At 48.2% G+C, this 20,445-nt stretch overlaps 2 protein-coding genes across 2 annotated transcripts in view; both read right to left on the bottom strand.

Annotated features, from left to right (window-relative positions):
• The window catches only part of SdhA (succinate dehydrogenase, subunit A (flavoprotein)), a 61,065-nt gene that overhangs the window by 27,570 nt on the left and 13,050 nt on the right, over positions 1-20,445 (bottom strand). The window contains exons 3-10 of the mRNA XM_077660974.1: positions 16,755-16,916; positions 15,025-15,080; positions 14,519-14,606; positions 13,150-13,314; positions 11,654-11,802; positions 10,203-10,360; positions 8,758-8,893; positions 4,773-4,968 (exon numbers count right to left, since the gene is read on the bottom strand). Coding sequence (XP_077517100.1) covers positions 4,773-4,968; positions 8,758-8,893; positions 10,203-10,360; positions 11,654-11,802; positions 13,150-13,314; positions 14,519-14,606; positions 15,025-15,080; positions 16,755-16,916 — 1,110 coding nt within the window. The remainder of the gene's footprint in view (positions 1-4,772; positions 4,969-8,757; positions 8,894-10,202; positions 10,361-11,653; positions 11,803-13,149; positions 13,315-14,518; positions 14,607-15,024; positions 15,081-16,754; positions 16,917-20,445) is intronic.
• Positions 1-20,445, bottom strand: part of LOC144127956 (serine/threonine-protein kinase RIO3) — a 93,077-nt gene that overhangs the window by 20,725 nt on the left and 51,907 nt on the right. The gene's annotated exons all lie outside the window — the stretch shown is intronic.

A 20,445-nucleotide genomic window follows, 5' to 3' on the forward strand; every position in this document is an offset into this window, starting at 1 on the left:
CCCATAGACGACTGCACTTTTTTTTCGGTCATAGTTATGTAAAAAAAAAACTGCTATATTAAGTGCCTGGGGGTCGAAATCGTGATAACATGAAATGTGATAACTGAAAATAAATACCCTATTTACAGGACTGTAAGTCAACCTATTTTTCAAAATTTGAAAATCCGAAGTATTGGGGGGGGGGTCGACTTAAAATCGAAACCAAAGCATCGCCCCATAAACAAAGGCGAGACAAACGAGATACAGGTGAACCTCGATATAACAAACCTCGATAGAACGAAGTTCGCGATTGAACAAACTTTTTTTGTTTCAGTTTCTTGCTTCCATTGAAATGCATGTGTTTTTTTCCTCGATTTAACGAAGTGGTTTCGCGCTGCAGTTTCGATGCAACGAAGTTTTTGGGAGCACAGAAAAACTATTTTGGAAAAACTCCGCCACTTTATGAAGTATATTCAAATTTTATTTTGTAAGAAACATGTTTGTAGAGGAAAATGTTACCCCACTACGGCGCCCCGGGCGCACAGACGTGTAAATAGTGCCCTCTCTGACGTTTTGACGTCTAGAGCAACGTTGTCAATCCAATCCGATCCAAGCCTAGTGCGTCTCTCGTTCGTTGGCACAGGAAGGCACGCTGCCACAAGAAGTCATTTCTTTCTCTGATCGTGGTGCTCTTTAATGCAACAATGAGTGGTGCGCCCCGGAAGAGAAAAGTGCTTTCTCTTGATCTTAAAGCGAAACTGATCAAAGAAGTAGCCGCCGGCGAGAAGAAGAAGAAAGTGGCGGACAAGTACGAAATAATGCTGAGTACCCTTTCGACCATTTTAAAGGCGAAGGACAACATATTGCGCGCTGTCAGCGACAGCGGCCTGAGTGGGACAAGGAAGAGGCTGAAAGCGGCCATGTACGGCGACGTGGAGAAAGCGACATTCACGTGGTTCATGGAAATGCGCGCAAAGAACATGCCTCTGAGTGGCGCCATACTTCAGCAGAAAGCCCTGGACTTTGCGAGTGTGCTTGGGTGTGACGAATTCTAGTCCAGCAGCGGGTGGCTACAACGTTTTAAAGAGCGCCACAATATCGTTGGCAAAGCAATCAGCGGTGAAAGCGCGGAGGCGAATGCCATTGGAGCTGCTGATTGGCTTCGTGACCGCGTTCCAGTTATCCTCGCCCGCTATGACATCGCGGACATTTATAACGCAGATGAAACGGCATTATTCTATCGCCTTTTGCCGAAGAGGACCCTGGCTCTGAAAAATGAACATTGCCATGGCGGTAAGCAGGGCAAGCAACGTCTAACTGTGTTGCTATGTGCGAACACGGATGGAACGAATAAACGCAAGCTGCTGGTCATCGGAGTTAGTGGAAGACCACGTTGTTTCATTGGAAGGTCGATGCCCGTCAAGTACGTCAGCAACGCAAAGGCTTGGATGACACGAGCCCTGTTCAGCGACTGGCTTAAAGAGCTGGATGAGGAAATGGGGCAGCAGAAGAGAAAAATCTGCCTTCTCCTGGACAACTGTTCAGCGCACCACGTTGGCGCGGAGCTGTCAAACGTCGAGCTGGAATTTCTTCCCGCAAGTTGCACATCCCTGATCCAGCCATTGGATCAAGGTGTAATCAACAGCGTGAAGTGTGTTTACAAGAAGCGCATGATCGAGAGAATTTTGCTTAACATGCGCCTTAAACGCGACGCCAAGATTGACGTGTTTATGGGCATAGAAATGCTATCTGAGTCCTGGCAGTCTACGAGCAAGGAAACTATTGTAAACTGCTTTAGAAAGGCTGGCATAAAAGCTGTGTGCGACTCATTGGATGCGGCAGACAACGATGAAGCGAGCGAGGGAGAGGCGCCTGCACAGTCAGATTTCGCTGATGCGTGGCAGCAGCTGAGCGAGGAAGGCGGCGTTCCCGAGGATGTAAGCCTTACCGACTTCATCACCAGTGATGAGTATGCCGTCACAACAGAAGAATTGGACGACACCGCAATAATTGAAAGCGTTCAAGAAAAAACCATTGTAGAGGACGGTGACGACACCGAGGAGGCAACGCAGACGCCCACAGCAACAGAAGTGCTCAATTCCATTGACATTTTGCGGAGTTATGCCGGCGCGCAAGAACATGAACAAGCACTGGTAGCGGTAGCCACCTACGAACGCCTCATTACGCCGACGCTCATGAGCAAACGTCAGGCAAAAATAACTGACTTCATGACTGCATCAACTCGCACTGCATCATGAAGTGATTTGATGCAGTCACTTGCCTTTTGCAAACATTTTAGAATAAAGGTTCTTCGTTTTCGAAGTATGCTTAGTTATTGAACTCGCGTCAATCTCGCCCGGTTGCGGCGCTGGACTGCTGATCCAGATGACGCGGCGGCTGCGTTTCGATGGAGGCGAAATGCAAGGCGCCCGTGTACTGCGTGACGTAGCGCCGGTTAAACCCCATGTGGTCGTAATTTTCGGAACCCTCCGCTACGCCTTGTCCTGTGAAGTTCCAGTTGACAGTCAGTAAATCGCGCCCCGCCCCGCATGCGGTGCACAAAGCCAGCCTAACTATTTTGCGGGGCCTCCTACTTGCACGTCCCATTCCCATCAGCCCGTGAGCGCAAGTGACGGAGCGCAGTGTTGCTTGATGCCATAATGGATTTCCGCGCTGCTTGGTTTCGTTTTCGGTGATGCCGCACGCTTCGTGGCACGTCTCCGCAGCAACACGGGAAGCTCGCTTTAATTTTTCACTTGCGGCATTATCTCCATATCTCATTTAAGATTTTGAGATACCCGCAATTCGCTGAGAAAATACTGTAAGGTAATGGGCAGCAAAATTCACAGCGCTGCGGGGAGCAGCTCGACTCTACAGAAAATTTCAACTAAAGCAATAATTTGAGATGTGCCATTTCGAGGTAACGAAGCTTGACTGAACTACTCTTGCCGCTCTATTTGCTTGTCGTTTCTTCTAAAATCGGTTGCAATATCGTCACGAACGCACGTGAGCGGAATAAAACAGAAAAACGAATGTTGTTTGAATGTACAATTTCATTAACGGCACTCGAAGACAAAAACCTCGTTGCAACGAAGTTCGCAATATAACGAAATTTTTCCCCGAAAAGTACTACTTCGTTGTATCGAGGTTCAACTGTATCAGGCACGCTACACCGTGGTTGCATTTTTGCTGCGTGGCTCCGTTGCGTCGATCTTGGTGCTGGCCTTGAGCAGCTGCTATGTCAACGCGCAGAACTGGCATCCCCACCCCACGCAAGGCGGCCGATGTTGGCTGTCGATGAGCAGCAAACCGGCACCAGCCCACTCCCCACACGTGGCCGCAGATTGCGTCTGCTGATAAGTGGCGGCGGCCCGATAACGCATGTGTGTTCTACTCTTAATAGGCGTCGTCCAAGTTTTTTTTTGTTTGCTTCCAACCACGCACTCGGTGCTCAAGGGAGCGTCGATAGTTGATGGAAGGTCCGCCGTTCCAATCGCGGCGACACCCCACTTGGAACCGCAGCGGCGCCAGGGAGTGTCTGTTGTTGATGGAAGAGCCGACGCCATTCATGCGTAGTTTCTCGTTGGCTCTCACACATTTGACTACTGCCGGCCGCGTTTCACAAGTTTTTAGTGTAGTGCTACGTCATTTGTGCTCCGGGTCTGGTAAGCGATCTGCGCTTGTTCACGGCTACATTTAAGGCGGCTATCATTCTTTACGCCGAAGAAATGAACAGCTGTGCACCAGGCCACACGTTCAACATTCACAACGGGTGACACAGGTGTGGAAACTGCAGTGAGGCAAAATTTTCACCTGTTCCACACGGTGTCGTGATGTGGCTGTTTGCGAACTGTGGGATTTCGCTGCACGATGATGTTAGAACGAAGAGCTGTGGGACTGCAGCAGCGATCACGACGGCAGCGCTGGTGAGGGCAATGGCGCAAGTGACTAATACAGTTTCGTTTTGGATTGCCCATGGGCACGCCTGCGCGTGGCAGCCGATAGCGGAGGCCGCAGGATAGGGCTATCACATTCTATTATTAAAGGCCAAGCGTAAACGACTTCCAAATCTTTTTTTTTTCAGAAATGTGAAGTGGGGGGGGTCGACTTACTGTGAATACAGTAATTATCACACAAAGGAACATTAAGAGCAGGATGGAAAGTATTGGTCAAGAAATACTGTGGTTTGGGCTAGTTGGTTCGTAGCTATAGTACTTTCAACTGAGGTTTATTCGCCCAAGCCCTTGAATTTTTATGAAGCACTCGAGCCGTTCTGTTGTTTTTTGTGCCTTTCCTTGTCTCTTTTGTGCAGTCTTCAGAACCAACCTTGGTAAGGAATTTGTGAGTGTTTCTTTTATAAACCAACACTGTGTCTAGTAAGTAGCGAATTCATTACCAGAGAGCATCCTCAAAGCCATGTCATTGCCAACAACTGATACAGTAAAGACCCTCATATAGTAGTAAAGATTTCCGCTGGTCCGAGTCACATTACTATAGAGGGGTTCTACTGCAGTTCAAAGTAAGAATGCTCGGAGCGCGTAGATCGAGTTTCCATGATAAAAAGAAGAGCTCAGAATCCTCTTCAGAACACCTAAAGATTAATCTTGAAGCAATCTTTACACCTAACACGTGGTTTACTTAAAATTTCTCTTCACAAAAGTAAAAACTAATTTCCTCCCAGTCGCATTATACTGTAAGGCTATGAGCATTTAGCACACTGTGGCTGAGCCATAGTAGTTCACGTGTTGACAGCTGCAACAGCCACTGCAGTCTCCCGAATGTGACCCACATACCTGCCCCTTGTAGTTGGTGGGGATGCCGCCCATGTTGTAGTGGACCGTGGGCAGCACAGGGATGGGCTCCCGCGTGACGTCCACACCGGCAAAGATCATGGCCGTCTCCGAGATGCCCGGCAACCGCGTCGCCAGCTGTTCAGGGGGAAGGTGGTGCAGCTGCAAGAACACGTGGTCCTTCTCTGGCCCACAGCCCCTGCAACACACCACTGCAGTCAGCCTCTCCAAAGTGAATGTGCACGCACGCACATCCTGCCAACCTGGCGAGATCAAAAATCGGAAGAGTTTTGATCCGCGTCAAAGACAGTAAGGCTGCATTTTCTGAGCACGACCTAAAAAACGCTGCAGTGGTCATGGCGTGCAACATATACTCTATATGTAGACCTGGCCCCTATCTAGCATCCCACACTGGCAAAAAAAAAAAAAAAAACGTTGGCTCCAAATATAACACGCATGCCTCCCCAACCCTACGTTATGTAGTTCCCCACGGGACAGCATGACGGCGCATGTGCAGCTCAGAGCAATAAGCCAGCAACGATACAATTGCGAAGATAGCAGTGGGAGGCAAAGGAGACAACGGGCTCGATAAAACGGCGCACTCGCGAGAAGACCGGCTTACTAGCGGAAAACCGAGCAGCAAACTGCTCTGTAGTATCGGATTCGGGTGCGCGCACGACTGACAGTCTGGGAAAGAGACCACCAGCACGAGCGAGCCGGCTAAACTGCGCACAATTCGTGCCCTCGTCAGTCGCACCTTTCAGTGCCAATCTTCCCAAACCTGCCTTGCACGCACCTGTGTATGTGTTGGAGGTCTGGCGCAACAGAGTGCACAAAATATGTGAGCAAACTTTTTTGAAATCGTGGTAAAAAGTGGGGCTGTGGAAATTATGCGAGTAAATACGGTATCTTTTTTGGGCTTTGATAGCGCCATGACATTAAGCACACGAGAATTTGCTGTGCACAGCACACAGATGGCCTAGCTAACCTTAAACATACACACAAGCAGCAGTAACAGTACAGTGATTAACAGCAAGCACGAAATCATGCATGAAATTCAACTAGTCACAGCTACTTTGGCTTGGCTTGATCTTGCTTTGATTGGCTGCTCAGCCGATGATGCCGATGGTGCTAGTGTGACCGTTGGATGGTGATGCTGGTGATATTGGCGTGGTTGCTGATACTGCGGCACCGGTTCCCCAAAAACCGTTCTTGCGCGGGCAGAGACAGCTTTTCGGGAGATATAGGGACTTGGTCGTACAATCAGAAAGTTCAGTAATAAAAATTCGGGAGTCTCCCGGGCGGATTGGGAGGGTTGGCAGGTATGCTACGCTGACTGCCAGCCAAGTCGGGGAACCCACTGGTGTGTCCATTCAAGGCAAAGCACCTTAACAACACACTCACTCGTAGCCAAATGGAATAGTGCCAATCAGGCCAACTGGGCAGCAATCCAAAAGCTAGTCCACACAGACATTGCATCCTAAATTTTTGCCCATCCCAATTATTCTGCAAGTGAAGAACCTCAAGGCTTAATCTGATACGCAATCTCAATACGGTTATAGGTACGAACAGACTAGCAGAAAACCACACACATTGCGCCGCCAGCGGCAAGACGCTTTCCGCGAAACCTGCCCCAGCCGTAGGTTGATCTGCCGCACAATGAATAGACCAAGGAGCCATTTTCGGCAGCTTACCACATGCTGCAGAGCAGGGAGACCAATAAGGGGCATCTGACTTCGTCACGTGGGGAGTGTCAGTGCCGCCATGCGCGCTCCTTTGGAAGCAAGGCGTCGACCAGTCTGGCACGAAGAGAGCTTCGCGCAGAATCGCTTTCTCCCGTACTCTGCGCCGCAGGTATGGCTGTCCCTTTCACCGCAACTATGCCGCCAGCGGCATGCCACGCATTTTGCCGCTAGTGTGTTCGTACCTTTAATCTAGCATATAACGAAATTGAGAAAACTCAAAGACTGCTAAACGGAAACCAAAATTAAAAATAAATGTAGATGAAATGGCCTAACATACACGTTCACAGCAAATCAGCCAAGATTGCAGTAGAGGTCCTCGTTTAAACGTGGTGGCATTACAGGGCTCAACATGACTTCCAGCAAAGTAAAACCAAAATGCAAGGCCCGAGTACACTACAGACTTAAAAGAGTGCAGTGTGGGCTAAGACACTGCTCACACTATGCTTTATCTTCATGAGGGGATGCTTCCAGTGCCATTTTAGCCAAAGCTGCTGCTCTACGTCAGTTATGAGTGTCCCTTTCGCCAGTATGACATTCTGCCTGAGCTGCTGAAAAAATTTCCGCTCATTACTAATTTCATGAGCCATCCATCTTGTTGTGTCTCAACTACTATGCATGGTGCTATGTTGCTCCAACAACTCCTAATGTCACTCCTCCAGCAAGGAGTGGCTTATGTAGCCAACAGCACTTCCGCTGAGGACTGCTTCTTGGAATCCTTTGTGGCAACATTCAATAACCTCATCTGTTACAAAACTGCCTAGTCACACTGTCACATTAGTCATCCCATTGACATTCTGCGAAAGCAGGGAAGTAAAATACAGGTTGTGCAAGGATGTTGCTTCTTTTTGTGGCTGCACTTTGCGCAGAAGCATTCCACTTAAATTTAGGCTTACAGTACATATATTCGGTCATTGTATTTCATTTGGAGACAATTGTTATTGTAGCGACAGCTACATTACGTTAGCATTTCGAGCCTTCAGTGTGGTGCGAAGCAGCGCTGTGGCTGATCATGTAGTTGGTCACGTGACCAGCCACGTGGTGTGGAGCAGCTGCTGCTGGCGGCGGCGAAACTGAGCTACCACAGCTGTGCGCATGTGCAGTGTCAAGTGGGACGAAGATGAAGAAGGAATGCCCAGCGAAACAGAGCGGCGAAAGACTGACTACAATTCAACTGAGCAAGTTCCACTCGGCCAGCTGCAGCTATTGCGTCTCTCCAGGCTTAACCACAGCTAAACCACCGCCAATTTTTTATTCGTCTTATCATTTATGCCTGCCTTGCAGCTGAAAATTTGATATTCACACACTCTAGTTATTATCATATTTACTGGAGTACTTTCTGCTCTCATGCCATCTCGTGGGGAACTACATAACGTGGGGTGGGGCGGAGGGGTATGCGTCATATGTATTTGGAGTCAACTTTTTTTTTTTGCCAGCAAGGAATGAGAGTTGGGAGTCAAAGTACAGGCCGCAATATATGGTATACGTTGCACGTTATGGCCTTTGCAGAGATTTTTAGGATGTGTTCGCGAAACCGCTGTGTAGTTTGCACACCCCATTTTTGAAACCTTAATTTGAAGAAGAAAAAAAGCGCAAATTATGCGGGTAAATACCGAAGTGCTGTAATGCTCTCCAGCACCTAAGACAAGTGTGCATATTTCTGGGCACTGACATGCCTGTGAAATGTAATGCACCATCATTCATCAGATGTGCAATGTCACCAAAGCCATGATGGTGACTGACACCAGGCAGGACACGATACAAAAGGGTTGCCTTTTGCTGCATGTACTTCAAGATGTCTAGCAAGCGAAACCACAGCACAGTGCAGTGGATGAAGGAATCCAAATACATGACAGTGAGCAAACCATGAAGAGGGCAGTACCACTGCGTGCTGCTGTGCTGACGTCATAAGCTGCTCGCTGCAAAGCCCTAATGTTTGTGCCACTGCCCCATGGTTTGCACTGTTGCCTGCACCCATTCTGCCCTGTGTTCACCTCTTTTTGCCTCTTTGCTCCAACGCCATCACATCATGAAGACTGCACTCAAAATGCCAATCTGCTAGAGCCCACTCATCGCAAAACTAAACAAGAACCATCCGCAGGCCTCACAGCATCTGCAAGGCCCTCCAACAACAGCAATTCACGGTGCTGGTTTCATTCTGTGACTGGTCAACAGAACCACTCCGTCTCCAAGTGCCGGTCACAGACGGAGGCTGCTCAGCTGGTGCCTGTTCCCCTGATACTGACCTGCCCTCTCGGATCTCGATGGTCATGGCTCGAGAGACGACGTCTCGCGATGCCAGGTCCTTGGCGATGGGTGCGTACCGCTCCATGAAGCGCTCCCCCTCACTGTTGATCAGGTAGCCGCCTTCGCCGCGGCAGCCTGCACACAAACACACAAGCTGAATCCATTGCTCACCAGCACAAGTAGCATTGGAGGAGACTGGAGCCAATTCAAGGCAACTTCAAGGCTGCTCCTGACAGCCCCTCAAAGTTCCAGTGGTCATTCGCCAACCCCCATTGAGTTGATCCCCATTGATTTCAATGGTCATTTGGAAACCTAGTACAGCAATGGACGATCCTGATACAGTTCGATGATCACAGTCTCAATGGGCACTAAGACTGCCACTGTGGTAGGGGTGTAAGCTAAATCAAGCTGCGCAGTCTCTCCTCTGACCTTGGAGAGATACTCGGAGGGCACACTGCACAGACAATAACAAGTGCGAAAACGCTGCAACATGCGATGAGATACTGTGCAAAGTGGTTCAGTTTCAATAGCATGTTTGCCTGCTGACTTGCCACTGAAAGCAGCGTAGGATTCTTGGCTTTAAGGGTTCAGGGACACTGTATGCGGGCAGGCCATCCCCTTGCCATAAGGCCCCTTCCCCAGTTGGGCAATGCCTTTTAACCAGGAATCATTCACTGCAGCAAGAACCGCCATCCATCATGTTCAATGTATTTCTATTATTTCTGCTTGTGAGGAAAACCCTATGTGGTCACTGCACATTTCCCCCTCTTGGTTCATAACTTTGTTTCTTACTGCTCTAATCCTGGAAAGAAAATAAAAGAGGGGAGGAGAGAGGACACAATGTACACAGCCTGTTGCATTACATCACATACACACACCCGATATCCTTTACTGTGTGTCCTACACTGCCATGATATTTTGGGACAAGGTCCAACAACAATCCACGGATGCCAAGGGAAGGAGAAAAAATGGCTGTGGTTTAGCTCTGGTTAAACCTATAGTGATGCAACAGCTACAGCTAGCCGAGTGGAACTCGCTGGGTGTTCCTTCTTCACCTTTGTTCCTAGACTTAAATTCACCCCCCCCCCCCCCCCCCCCCCCCCCTCTCCACTCCTCCAGCACTCGGTCCCGCCGGTGCGTCGCGCCGGCAGCTGCCACGGTGGTCACGGGGCCGCCACGCTGAAGGCTCGAAATGCTAGCATAATGTAGGCGCGCCGCGCACACACCAACTGCGTGCTCTGACGTCGCTTTCGCATGCGACCACTGACAAGGCGGGCAGCGCCTGCTCCGCCGTCGGCGCAGTGGCAAGGCGTGCGGTGCGCGCAGCTGGCGGAGCGGTGGTGCCACGGCTCAGCGCGCAGCCACGCTGACCTATTTTGTATCTATTGCTACAAAAGGAGTGGCACCGGAGGAACAAGAGGGAGAGAAAGGCGGTGCCTCTTACCCTCGGTGATGAGACATCCGGCGCCGTAGATGCCCGTTGGGTGGAACTGGATGAACTCCATGTCCTGCAGGGGCAGGCCTGCCCGGGTCACCATGGCATTGCCGTCACCCGTGCACGTGTGCGCTGATGTGCACGAGAAGAAGGTGCGGCCGTAGCCCCTGCACAGCAGTCGGCAGAGACCTTCAGCGAGGCAGTGATCAGCACAGACTGCTGCAGTGCCCCACCTGCCTGCCATGGCGAATTCAGCCATGGCACCATCAGCTACAGCACATAAAGGCAGAGATACAACACCATGCGACCCTGCCTGGAGTGGGCATTCATTAATACAGACTTGCAATTGAACATTCAAACCTTGGGCAGACTGTGACCTTGGTAATATAAATTATTATTCTTTTTTTCAAAGACCAGGGTCCTCCCTTAACAGCCAGCACTTGTGCTTTGCATTTTATTGTGGCCCTATATTTTTATTCTTTGAAATCTGGATAATCTGAACTGCTGACTTGGCCCCTGCCAATGCCCATGCAAATCTATAGCGTCGGACAATCGCTAATTCAGACACTATGAGTTTCGCACTGTTAATTCAAACAGGCTCCCAAAGGGAGGAAGCGTCCTGGTATGACCGATGCGGCAAGCCTACAACAACCCTACTCAAAAAAATGCAACAGCCCTACTCAAAACCTGAATTCCATGCTGCATAGTTGCTTGCACACCACTGACACACGCTTCACAACAAACGGGCGGCCCCGTACCTGAGAACATTCCAACCCCTTAGTTTCGGCTTCGCTTTTCTCAGCTTCACGACAGCCTGCAGCGACGACATCTCAACCAGCCAGCATCAGCCAGCCAACCTAGTAGCCAAGCCAAGCCCCGTTTCGGATGCTCATTGGCACGTTGGTGGTAATTTTTTTCTCGCAGCTTCAGTGCAATTTCCTTCACTTGCGTATGCATGGATCCGCTGTCTCACCGGTCCGCTGAAACTGCGCGTTCGTCACATGCCGTTCACTATTCCGAGTGGTGAAGCCCCCTCACATGCGACAGTGCCGCTTATGATGGGTGCGACATGGTTGCAGTGGTGCTCCACCGGGTTGCACTGTGAAGGATGCGGGAGGTCGTTACGATTCTGGAGCAGTTCTGCTTCGACACTCCCATGCAACAATTTATTGATGGAAACGTAAAAAACATTGTCGCGCCGTTCTCCTCTCAAAATCAGGCACCCATTGCCCAGTCTTTCACCAAATCAATTTAGCGTGATGCAAGCAGTATCAACAGTTTTTTCAGGGTCATTCGATAATTCAAACATTTGGACAATTCGAACATTTTCCCCGGTCCTTTGAAGTTCGAATTAACGAGCTTTTACAGTAGTTACATTTCAGTCCAGCAGTAAGCATGTTCTGTTTTATCCCGCTGCCTACCAGCGACTGCACTCTTGTAGAAGGAGCTGCCGAGCCTACCCAGTGGCAAGGACCGTGTTCTTGGCCCGGAACCGGTGCAGGGTGCCATCCTCCATGGAGAGTGCCATCACCCCCCGGCACTCGCCATTCTCCATCAGCAGGTCCATGGCAAAGTACTCCACAAAGAAGTTGCAGTCGAAGCTCAGCGACTGCATACACACATACACACACACAGCGAGTGAGGCCACCCATCAGTTGGAAAGGACGGCAGCAAGCGTACGTCCTCTATACTCGTGTCACAGTATGGCAAACAAAAGCACACATACAACTCTCGGCTAGGTGGGAAGCAAAACTAGGTTGGCTGAACCAATAGACATTTGCTGATACATCACTCTTTCCATGTGGATCACTGAAGATTTTCTGATTGTTTGAGATGCGCCATTCAAGCACCGCCATAAAAATTGGAGCTCTGCATCTACGCTTGTGTGAATAGAGTTTTTGTGGTTCAAAGCGAATACTGCATATTGCAGCACATAAGTTGACTACGGAACTACGGATATAAATTGACACATTGATATCAAAATGTGGTGCCACAACCGGAATTCAATCCTGGAGCTTGGGATCAGTAGCCAAATAAATGCCAAAGCTACAGAGGCATTCTGTGGGTTGTCTGCGAGAATGGGTTCATAAATGTAAAGTGGAAAACTAATAAAATGCGCTCTTCTCTCGGCTTCAGCAGAAGAATGGCAAGGCTTTGGTGTGACTGCACGCAACATGGCGCTCTGACTTGGAGCAAGTAAGGGCAAGAGACGGAAGACGTGACAGCCACTCAGTCGCCACCAATGTTGCATACATCAAAAATCAATGCATCAACAACCGCAGCAGCCTTGATACCAGGGATAACAGACTCCAGTTCCAAAACTGTGATCCAGTTCCCGTTGTCACAAGGCCAAGCCACAGACACTGTCTCTTCACAGTAGCTGAACACCTTTTCATACATCACAGGCAACGCTGCGAAAGCTGTGGAAGTAGTGTGTCTGTGAAACCATTTTACTCTGCCACATGCCATTTGCTCTTCTTGAAACTCCGGTGAGTGTTTGGACGGAACAAAGCGCGATATAAAACAAAGAGGTACCACTGAAAATCATCGTGGAAGCTGTGAGGCACTCAGTGTTTGGGACCCCTGGCAACTATTTTCACTGAGTGTCAACTACTTTTTAAGCGCGCATTGAGCAAGGGCAATTCACCCTACCAGCAGCACATCATACCACCCCATGTGATTCTTTCTTCTTCAAGTCTCAATGAGTCGCAGGACGAGCATGTGGCAAGAGGTAAAACGAACTCCAGGAGGCTGCCAGTCTCGGCAGTTCAGGTTTGTCGCAACTTAATATAATCGTGTTCACTCTGGTTGTACGGTGACCTGCTTTTTGGAAACGGACTTAGCCTGCACGAACAGGCGAGCTAGCTTTGGCAGCGTTGACTGTCATGTATGAGATGAGCGAGTATAGGTAAGTGCTTCAGTACAGGACAGCGTGCCCTCAACGTAGTCGCCATACCTGCCCGTAGAGGGTGTGCAGCAGGGAGTGGCCCGTGCGGTCAGCCACGGCGCAGCATCGGTGCGCCTGTCCCCCCTTGCCGAAGTTGTATGACTGGCCCCCAAAGGCCCGCTGGTAGATCTTGCCCTCCTGGGTGCGGCTGAAGGGCATCCCGTAGTTCTCGAGCTGCACACACGCAGAACATCTGTGGCAGACCCCACTCACAACTGCTATGAGGAACAAAGGTGAGGAGGAAGGAAGCCCCCCCATCGTTTTGTAACCGGTGTAGCTGTCAACACATACCAAAACCAAATTGCCCTCTCAGCAACCTCGATGGCTAAACAGAGGATCGATTGAATGCATCAGAGGCAATGCTCGTGGTACTTGCGTAATAAGGCTTTGTAAACAACTACCACCTATTCCTCTTTGCTCCTTCATAGCTTGGCATCACCAGTTACCAAAAATAATACGCAAAATAAGAGATGCTCATTTCTAAAGGAAAACTTTCAAACTCTCTCTCTGAAAGCCCAGGTTAGCCCACTTTGCTCCAATAAAGTGAAAATAAAACGACAAGTTAAACAAGGCTGTATTTAGTCACTGAACAGACCAGGCTTTTCAGTATATAGGCAAGGTTTGTGTTTTGCCCCAATAAAGGCGGAAGACAAAAAAAAAAAAAAAACTGATGAATTCATTCCATGATGGTCCACTCAGGTCAGTGAATTCCTCAGTTTTATCCAGCTACCCAGATGGAAAACTCGCCCAGCGATTATTCCTCTACCATAATGCCTGGAATGGGAAACTCTGTTTGGCTTGGCCTGTGCTCCACCAAAGACAAATTCAGTTGTAGAAATAGGACTTTAGAAGCAAGTCTCCAAGAAAGGCTCTCTGAATGCCAAATGTTTCCTAGCATGAAACTCGCCAATGCACACCAGGGCACCCAGCTTCAAATTAAGGAATGTGCATAAAAGTTTCCAGGCTGTTGCACAGTGGGTGCGCTTTTCTGCATGTTAATCAGTATGGCATACGATACATTAATAACCTGAGTTGTGGTACAGCTGTGTGTCTGAAAAATCCAAAATTTCAAACAAAATCTAGTGCTTCATGGCATTCATTCCTGCGGTTGATCACGTCCAATCAATTTAAGAGACTCACATAGACGGTGCTGCCTCTTCTAACTGAAGACAATTTTCAGAAACCTTTCGATTTGATCCTGTCAGATTCGACTCCACTAAGCCACTACCAGCAGGAACGGAAAGCATGCAACTTTGCAACACATGGCTCTATGTGCATGGCAGCCAAAGCCAAAGCAAAAGGACAAAAAAGAATAGAAAGAAAAGAGAGACAGGCTCTCTCTGCATGGCAGCCAGAAGAATAAAAAATAGAGACAGACCTCCAGCACGGCAAAGGGAGCCTCCTTGGTCATGTAGTGGATGGCATCCTGGTCACCCAGCCAGTCAGAGCCCTTGACCGTGTCGTACCTACGACACGAGGCTTTGTCAGAGGCGAAGCAAGTGCCCGCTACCGTGCCGGGGCTAGCCACAGAGGCACTCTGTCGAGGCCACTGCCGGCCGCATAAGGCCTGGCTAGTGCGAGAAAACAAGGCGCGTTCTAACCATGATGCCAGTCATAACAGGTGCCCATTCCACGTGACCCAGAGGCAAGGTGGGCAGTCATGCCTGAGCCAGCAGCTTTTTCTTTTCTATTTGGATAATACCATCTGAGGCAGAAACCAAGGGTGCGGTGTTACAAGTTGAGGCCCATGCTGCAAACATCACTTTACGAGCAGGACAATGTGCCATTCTTGTAATTCTGTGTTCATTCGCATTTTGTTCTGCACGAGGCTATGTAAGCCACTGCATAGCTAAAGCGAGTGAACCGAGGGAGTGAGAAACTCACATGTGCCACCGCCAGTCATCCGGCTCCATGTTTCCCAGGGCAGCATTGATGCCTCCCTGGAAAGGAGAACTGTGCACCATGAAATACACAACGAAGGCATGCCCCCGCTAACAGAACACATCTGGATGTGCCACGCATGCTGCAAAATGCAATTTTCTACTCACAGCCACCAATCACTGCCTTGCAACCTTTCAAACATTTCACTGCACACAAATTTCCCAATTACCATCGCCTGGACACAGAGCCTGGCTGAATTTCTAACACAAGGAAGCACTAGATGTGCTCTCCACTGGACACACCTGACTTGCTTTGTGGTGTGCAGCAGGCAAAAAGCACAAGTGACTCAGAGGAAGAACAGCACCTTTCACTGCTCTGCACAATGCACGCTTGGCGAATACAGCCGGGCTTCAAAACTAAACACATTTGCCAAGCACGGGTGGAGGTTAGTTTCCACCCGCGTTTCCTGCAGTACGATTAGTGCGGCTGCGAATAAACGTACCAGCCTTGAAAGCAAACAAAGCTGTTCGAATTGCAACTAGCCCAGCATTACAAAAGTCATACAGGCCTACTGGCACTACTTTTCTAACAGTACATGACCGCAGAAGATATTCCTACATTTAAAAATAAAACACATGCAGCACAAGCGCTAAGTCTAGCCATGGTACACACAGGGTGCAAGCTCTCGTGAACAAAGCAGTGCACCCACACAAGTAGAGGCGCCTCATGTCTTGCAAACGCCCTAGAAATCTTGAATCCTCTGCCCAGAGAAGCAAGAAATGCATTCACCCACGTGAAAGTTTACTCTCACTTCCAGATCTAAAAGCCTGCGTTGGACATGTCGAAGAGTGCAAGAATGGTTATCAGGGCAAGTTTGTATGGATTCATTGGGAGAGAAACCAGCGAGCAGACTGAACAAAAAAATGCCACACACAACTCGTCTCATTTTTTTGGTCCGTCTGTGCGCACTGGTTTTTCTTCAATTGTCAAAGTGCTATGGCAAAATTAAAAAAAAATGTTAAATTCAGAAAAACAGAAAAAAAGTAAAAAATGCAGTCAAAAGCAGAAGGAGGCACTGACCTTTTGTGGAATGTTTTTTTGCTCCCGCTAATGACAGTCTCAAATAAAGCGCATAAAGTTTCCAAAGAAACATTTTCACACTGTAATTGTAACTCGATGGTTTACCACTAATAACTAAATGAGATGAACAACTGCTGAAGACCAAAGTTTGAGAGGAAGAAACCTAGTAAGAAAATAAGCCATCCAATTTACTGTGTGCCGCCAGACCCGACAGCACCATCAACAAACCGACCATGCCCGCTGCAAGGCAGAGGCCTTTCTCATCACTCACCAATTAACCCTGTCTTGTACCACACCCCAGCCTTGATATCATCCTCCAACCTAACTTTCTGATCCCCCCCCCCCCCCCCTTCCCGACAATGTGAGCCAAACCATTCGCTGGAACATGGATATGTGCATCTATGGGCTGCAGTATGATTGCAGCGTCACTTATGCAGTGATAACTGGCCTTGACGTGTAGAGAGAGTGCGACAGAGAAAAAAAGGACCAGACAAATCCCATGCCTGCCACAAGGCAACATGAAGCACCCGACAGGCATTACCCCTTGCACCACCCTTCAATACAACATTTTTTCCACATCAAGTGCTCCCTTTCCCTCAGCATTCGCCTCGTGCACTGTGGGTGACCCGAGCGGAACAAAAAGGTGCGCCCACCTGAGCTGCGACGGTGTGCGAGCGCGTGGGAAAGAGCTTGGTGATGCAGGCAGTCTTGAAACCGGCCTCCACGAGACCCGAGGCAGCTCGCAGACCTGCTCCGCCAGCTCCCACCACGACGGCATCGAAGGTGTGGTCCACCACTTCATAGCTACCACCCAGCTGCAATCGACCAGGCATACTTAGTGAAAAGCAATCACACGCCACTCACAACGTGTAGAAGCCCTTCAGAACCCAGTTAAAAGATTTCTATTCCTGCTGGATTACGGAACTGGAAATTGTACCTTTCCAGTTGGAAACGTTCAATACAAGCTGGAACTCCTACTTCCAGCTGTATTATGTAACCGAGAACTGTGTCCAACTGAATAATTTTTTGCTCCAAATTATATTTTATCCAATAGTTTGTTGCCTCCAATATGTTCGAGACAATATTTTTTGTCTCCAATATTTCCTCTTCCAGCTAGCTCCAGCATGAAAACTGCATTTCCAGCTACTCCAGCTGGAATTAGTGTCTCCCTTTTGATGTGGGAAGTTTACATCAATTTCATGTAGAAAGCTGAAACACTTCTGGGCACTCCAAGACGAAATGACACGTAAAATACAATTCCCTTACTGCAATAAATCTTGAAGACTGCAAAAAAAGGGGCCAGGGCAGAGACCCAGACAGCAGACCCAGCCCCCCTTGCAACTCAATTTTATTTTTTGCACGTGCCATGTCTTTATATGAGGCATCCACAGCTGTATCAAAATGCCACACAAAAAACATGAAAAAATTCAAACAAAACTACCCACATACAATCACTAACACGTCAGCACAAGAAAATAAAATTCAGTTGGCGGCAGACTTGTCACTTCATGTCCCTCTTGTGTCCTGGGGCTGCTTAAGCATTGTCTTTAAAGTATGTTACTATGAGCTAATTAGCCCCATTAGAACCACCACCTTCCTTAATGGGCGAGAAGAATAGGTATTATAACAAGGTTTGCACCACAGCAGGTAGCATTAAAAAGTGTTACAGAACAGAATACAACACATGGGCCCATACAACTTTGGAAAGCTCAGGCATCTGCTCAATGTCACGTTCAAGGTTACAGTGATGGCCAAGAGACTTGCCCCAATGATGTGGGCATTACTACAGTCGGGTACAACCCAAGAACAAAATGACAAATGCCCCTAAAAGGGGGCCCTCTAGCCAATAGTGTCCACCGATTCTGGTGAGGTCGTGGTTAGTGCCCTTTGACCTGCTAGCATGAAATCACAGAGGGTGGCAGATTAAAGGGGGTCAACCACAGCTTAATCGGATTAACTGCCGTGTCATGAATATTAGCCGACACCATTGGCTGGGGAGCCTCCTTTGAGGTGCATCTGCCACTTCATCATTACTGAGTTGTATCCGACTATAGTGTGCATGATTTGCTCCAAAACTGAAGTGTCAGCCACATCATCAGCTCAAGTTTGGCCACCTGAAGGAGGACCCAATACACCATGCACTAAAGTGCTGCCCAGTGCTGTTCATGACGTGACTTTTTGATGGTGCTCTGCGTTAGCTATTTGTAATAATTCAACGCAGGCCTGTCTTTTAAAATGAGACTCAACAAAAGTACAACTACCTTCACTCAAAAATGGGAAAATGCACCCAAATCAAGCAACCTACACAAGTTTTTCACACACCCCACCATCTGCCAGCAAACTTCCGAATGGTAAGCAACAACATCAGCTAAACTTGCGACATTTGAGGCTAGTGAATGAGCCACATAGGCTCTCAACGAGAAACAACCCCGACACAAGTTACCCAGGTTCCTGTTGTATCTTGCACTGTTCGTCAGTATTCGGCTGATTAAGTGGCAGTAACAAAGAAATGCAATGCAATGCACTAGAGTACAAGAGACAACATTCAATTGCTGTGTAGCAAAGAGAACTACAGAGCAAGCAGATTACAATTAGAGTTAGAATCACAAATGTCTCACTGTCTGTATTTGGCTTTACATTAAGTGTTTCATAAAGGGAAGATCTCAGAACTCAGCGCAGTAGTTGTGCGAGGGGTTCGTAGGTTAAACAAAGTGAATGAGTCAAAAGCGATTCTTTAAGATACAAGCTACACACACAGATATCCTCCATTATGTATACTTTTACTGCCTCCTACTGCTGCTAAAGAAAAAGGAAAGAAAAAAATGCTTCACAACCACCCAGTCCTAAGCGAGCATAGTGGCTGGCTCAAGCAAGACTTTCATTTGAGCTAGATAGTTGTAGCTTGACATGGTTTACGCAAAAAACGTACAGGCGCTAAAAGACGAAGACAAGCACACTCAAGACAGGACAGGCGCCAACTTCCAACTAAGTTTATTCATGGAAAAGAAAAACCGCTTAATAACCACACCAGCAGGCAAAGATAGAAGCAAAACAAAAAACACGCAGTGACAGAGCATAGGAACACCATCTGTCTCGCTCTCAGAAGAAGAGATTAGGTTTCTCAGTGGGTCATTATCAGAGTTATAATCATTGCTTGATCCTTTTGGCACGTGTTCCTATGCTCTGTCACTGCGTGGTTTTTGTTTTGCTTCTATCTTTGCCTGCTGGTGTGGTTATTAAGCGTTTTTTTTTTCATGAATAAACTTAGTTGGAAGTTGGCGCCTGTCCTGTCTTGAGTGTGCTTGTCTTCGTCTTTTAGCGCCTGTACGTTTTTTGCGTAAACCATGTCAAGCTGGCTCAAGACTCTCAACGGCTGGGCCTCATAGGTTTAATGCCACCATATTCCCTCTCCAGCTGTGCTCCAAATCCGGCATGCCGTGGGCAGAACAGGCACACAGCTGCAGGCTTGAAAGAGAGGCTTGCACATCTACATGTCTTGGTGTTTGTTACTTTTCATTTCTTTATCAAACATAAGGTAAGCCAGATAAAGCATACAGTTCGGGCCTTTTCATTAACTGCACTGAAAGCAGACAAGGCAATTGCCAAGACAAGAAGAGAATGCTAGCAAAAACGAAATAAAAGAAACATCCTGCAGCACAAACTTGGGCCCCTGTCACACCTGTGCTGTGCCCAGAATATGTGCAGTGGATAAAACCTGCTACCTGCACTATGGAAGCCAAAGAATGCAAGAGTATGGAACATTACAAAACAACATAAAAGTGCAAGCCACTTCGCAGCTTTTGACTGCCACCACAGGGCACTTGGAAGGGCTGCTGGCAGAAAAGAAGAAAGAGGCAGAGCATGACTATGCTTGCATGCCTGTATTTCTATCACACATAAGCTGCACAAACAAGTTCAGCATGAAAAATGTAGCTGGTGTCGCTGATGAAACAAAAACAAGAGCAACAAATTGCTTTGACAAGTCACCTGAAGCATGCAAGACGGCACTAAAGATTTGCTGGTTCTTAAGGGGCAAACTCCTGACACCTCAGCGTAACTGCATAGCTAAACCAGGTGTGGACTGAGTACAACCTGTGACAGCACCCGCCACTTCAAATTTCCTCTCCAACACCTGTTTGACATTAAGAAAAACAAAAGCAGCCAAAAGATGACACCCAGATGAAACTGAGAAGACAGGACACAGGCTGAACTACCAACTGGCGTCTTTCATAGCCTGAGTCGCTTTGGGACGTTAAACACCCAAAAACCATGAACTACGAACCGTTTATTTGACAGATTGGGGCTCAAATATATAAAGGGCACTCAGTCACACAACCACTGCAC

This window comes from Amblyomma americanum, chromosome 4 (assembly GCF_052857255.1).
Source record: "Amblyomma americanum isolate KBUSLIRL-KWMA chromosome 4, ASM5285725v1, whole genome shotgun sequence".
Taxonomy (NCBI): Eukaryota; Metazoa; Arthropoda; class Arachnida; order Ixodida; family Ixodidae; genus Amblyomma; species Amblyomma americanum.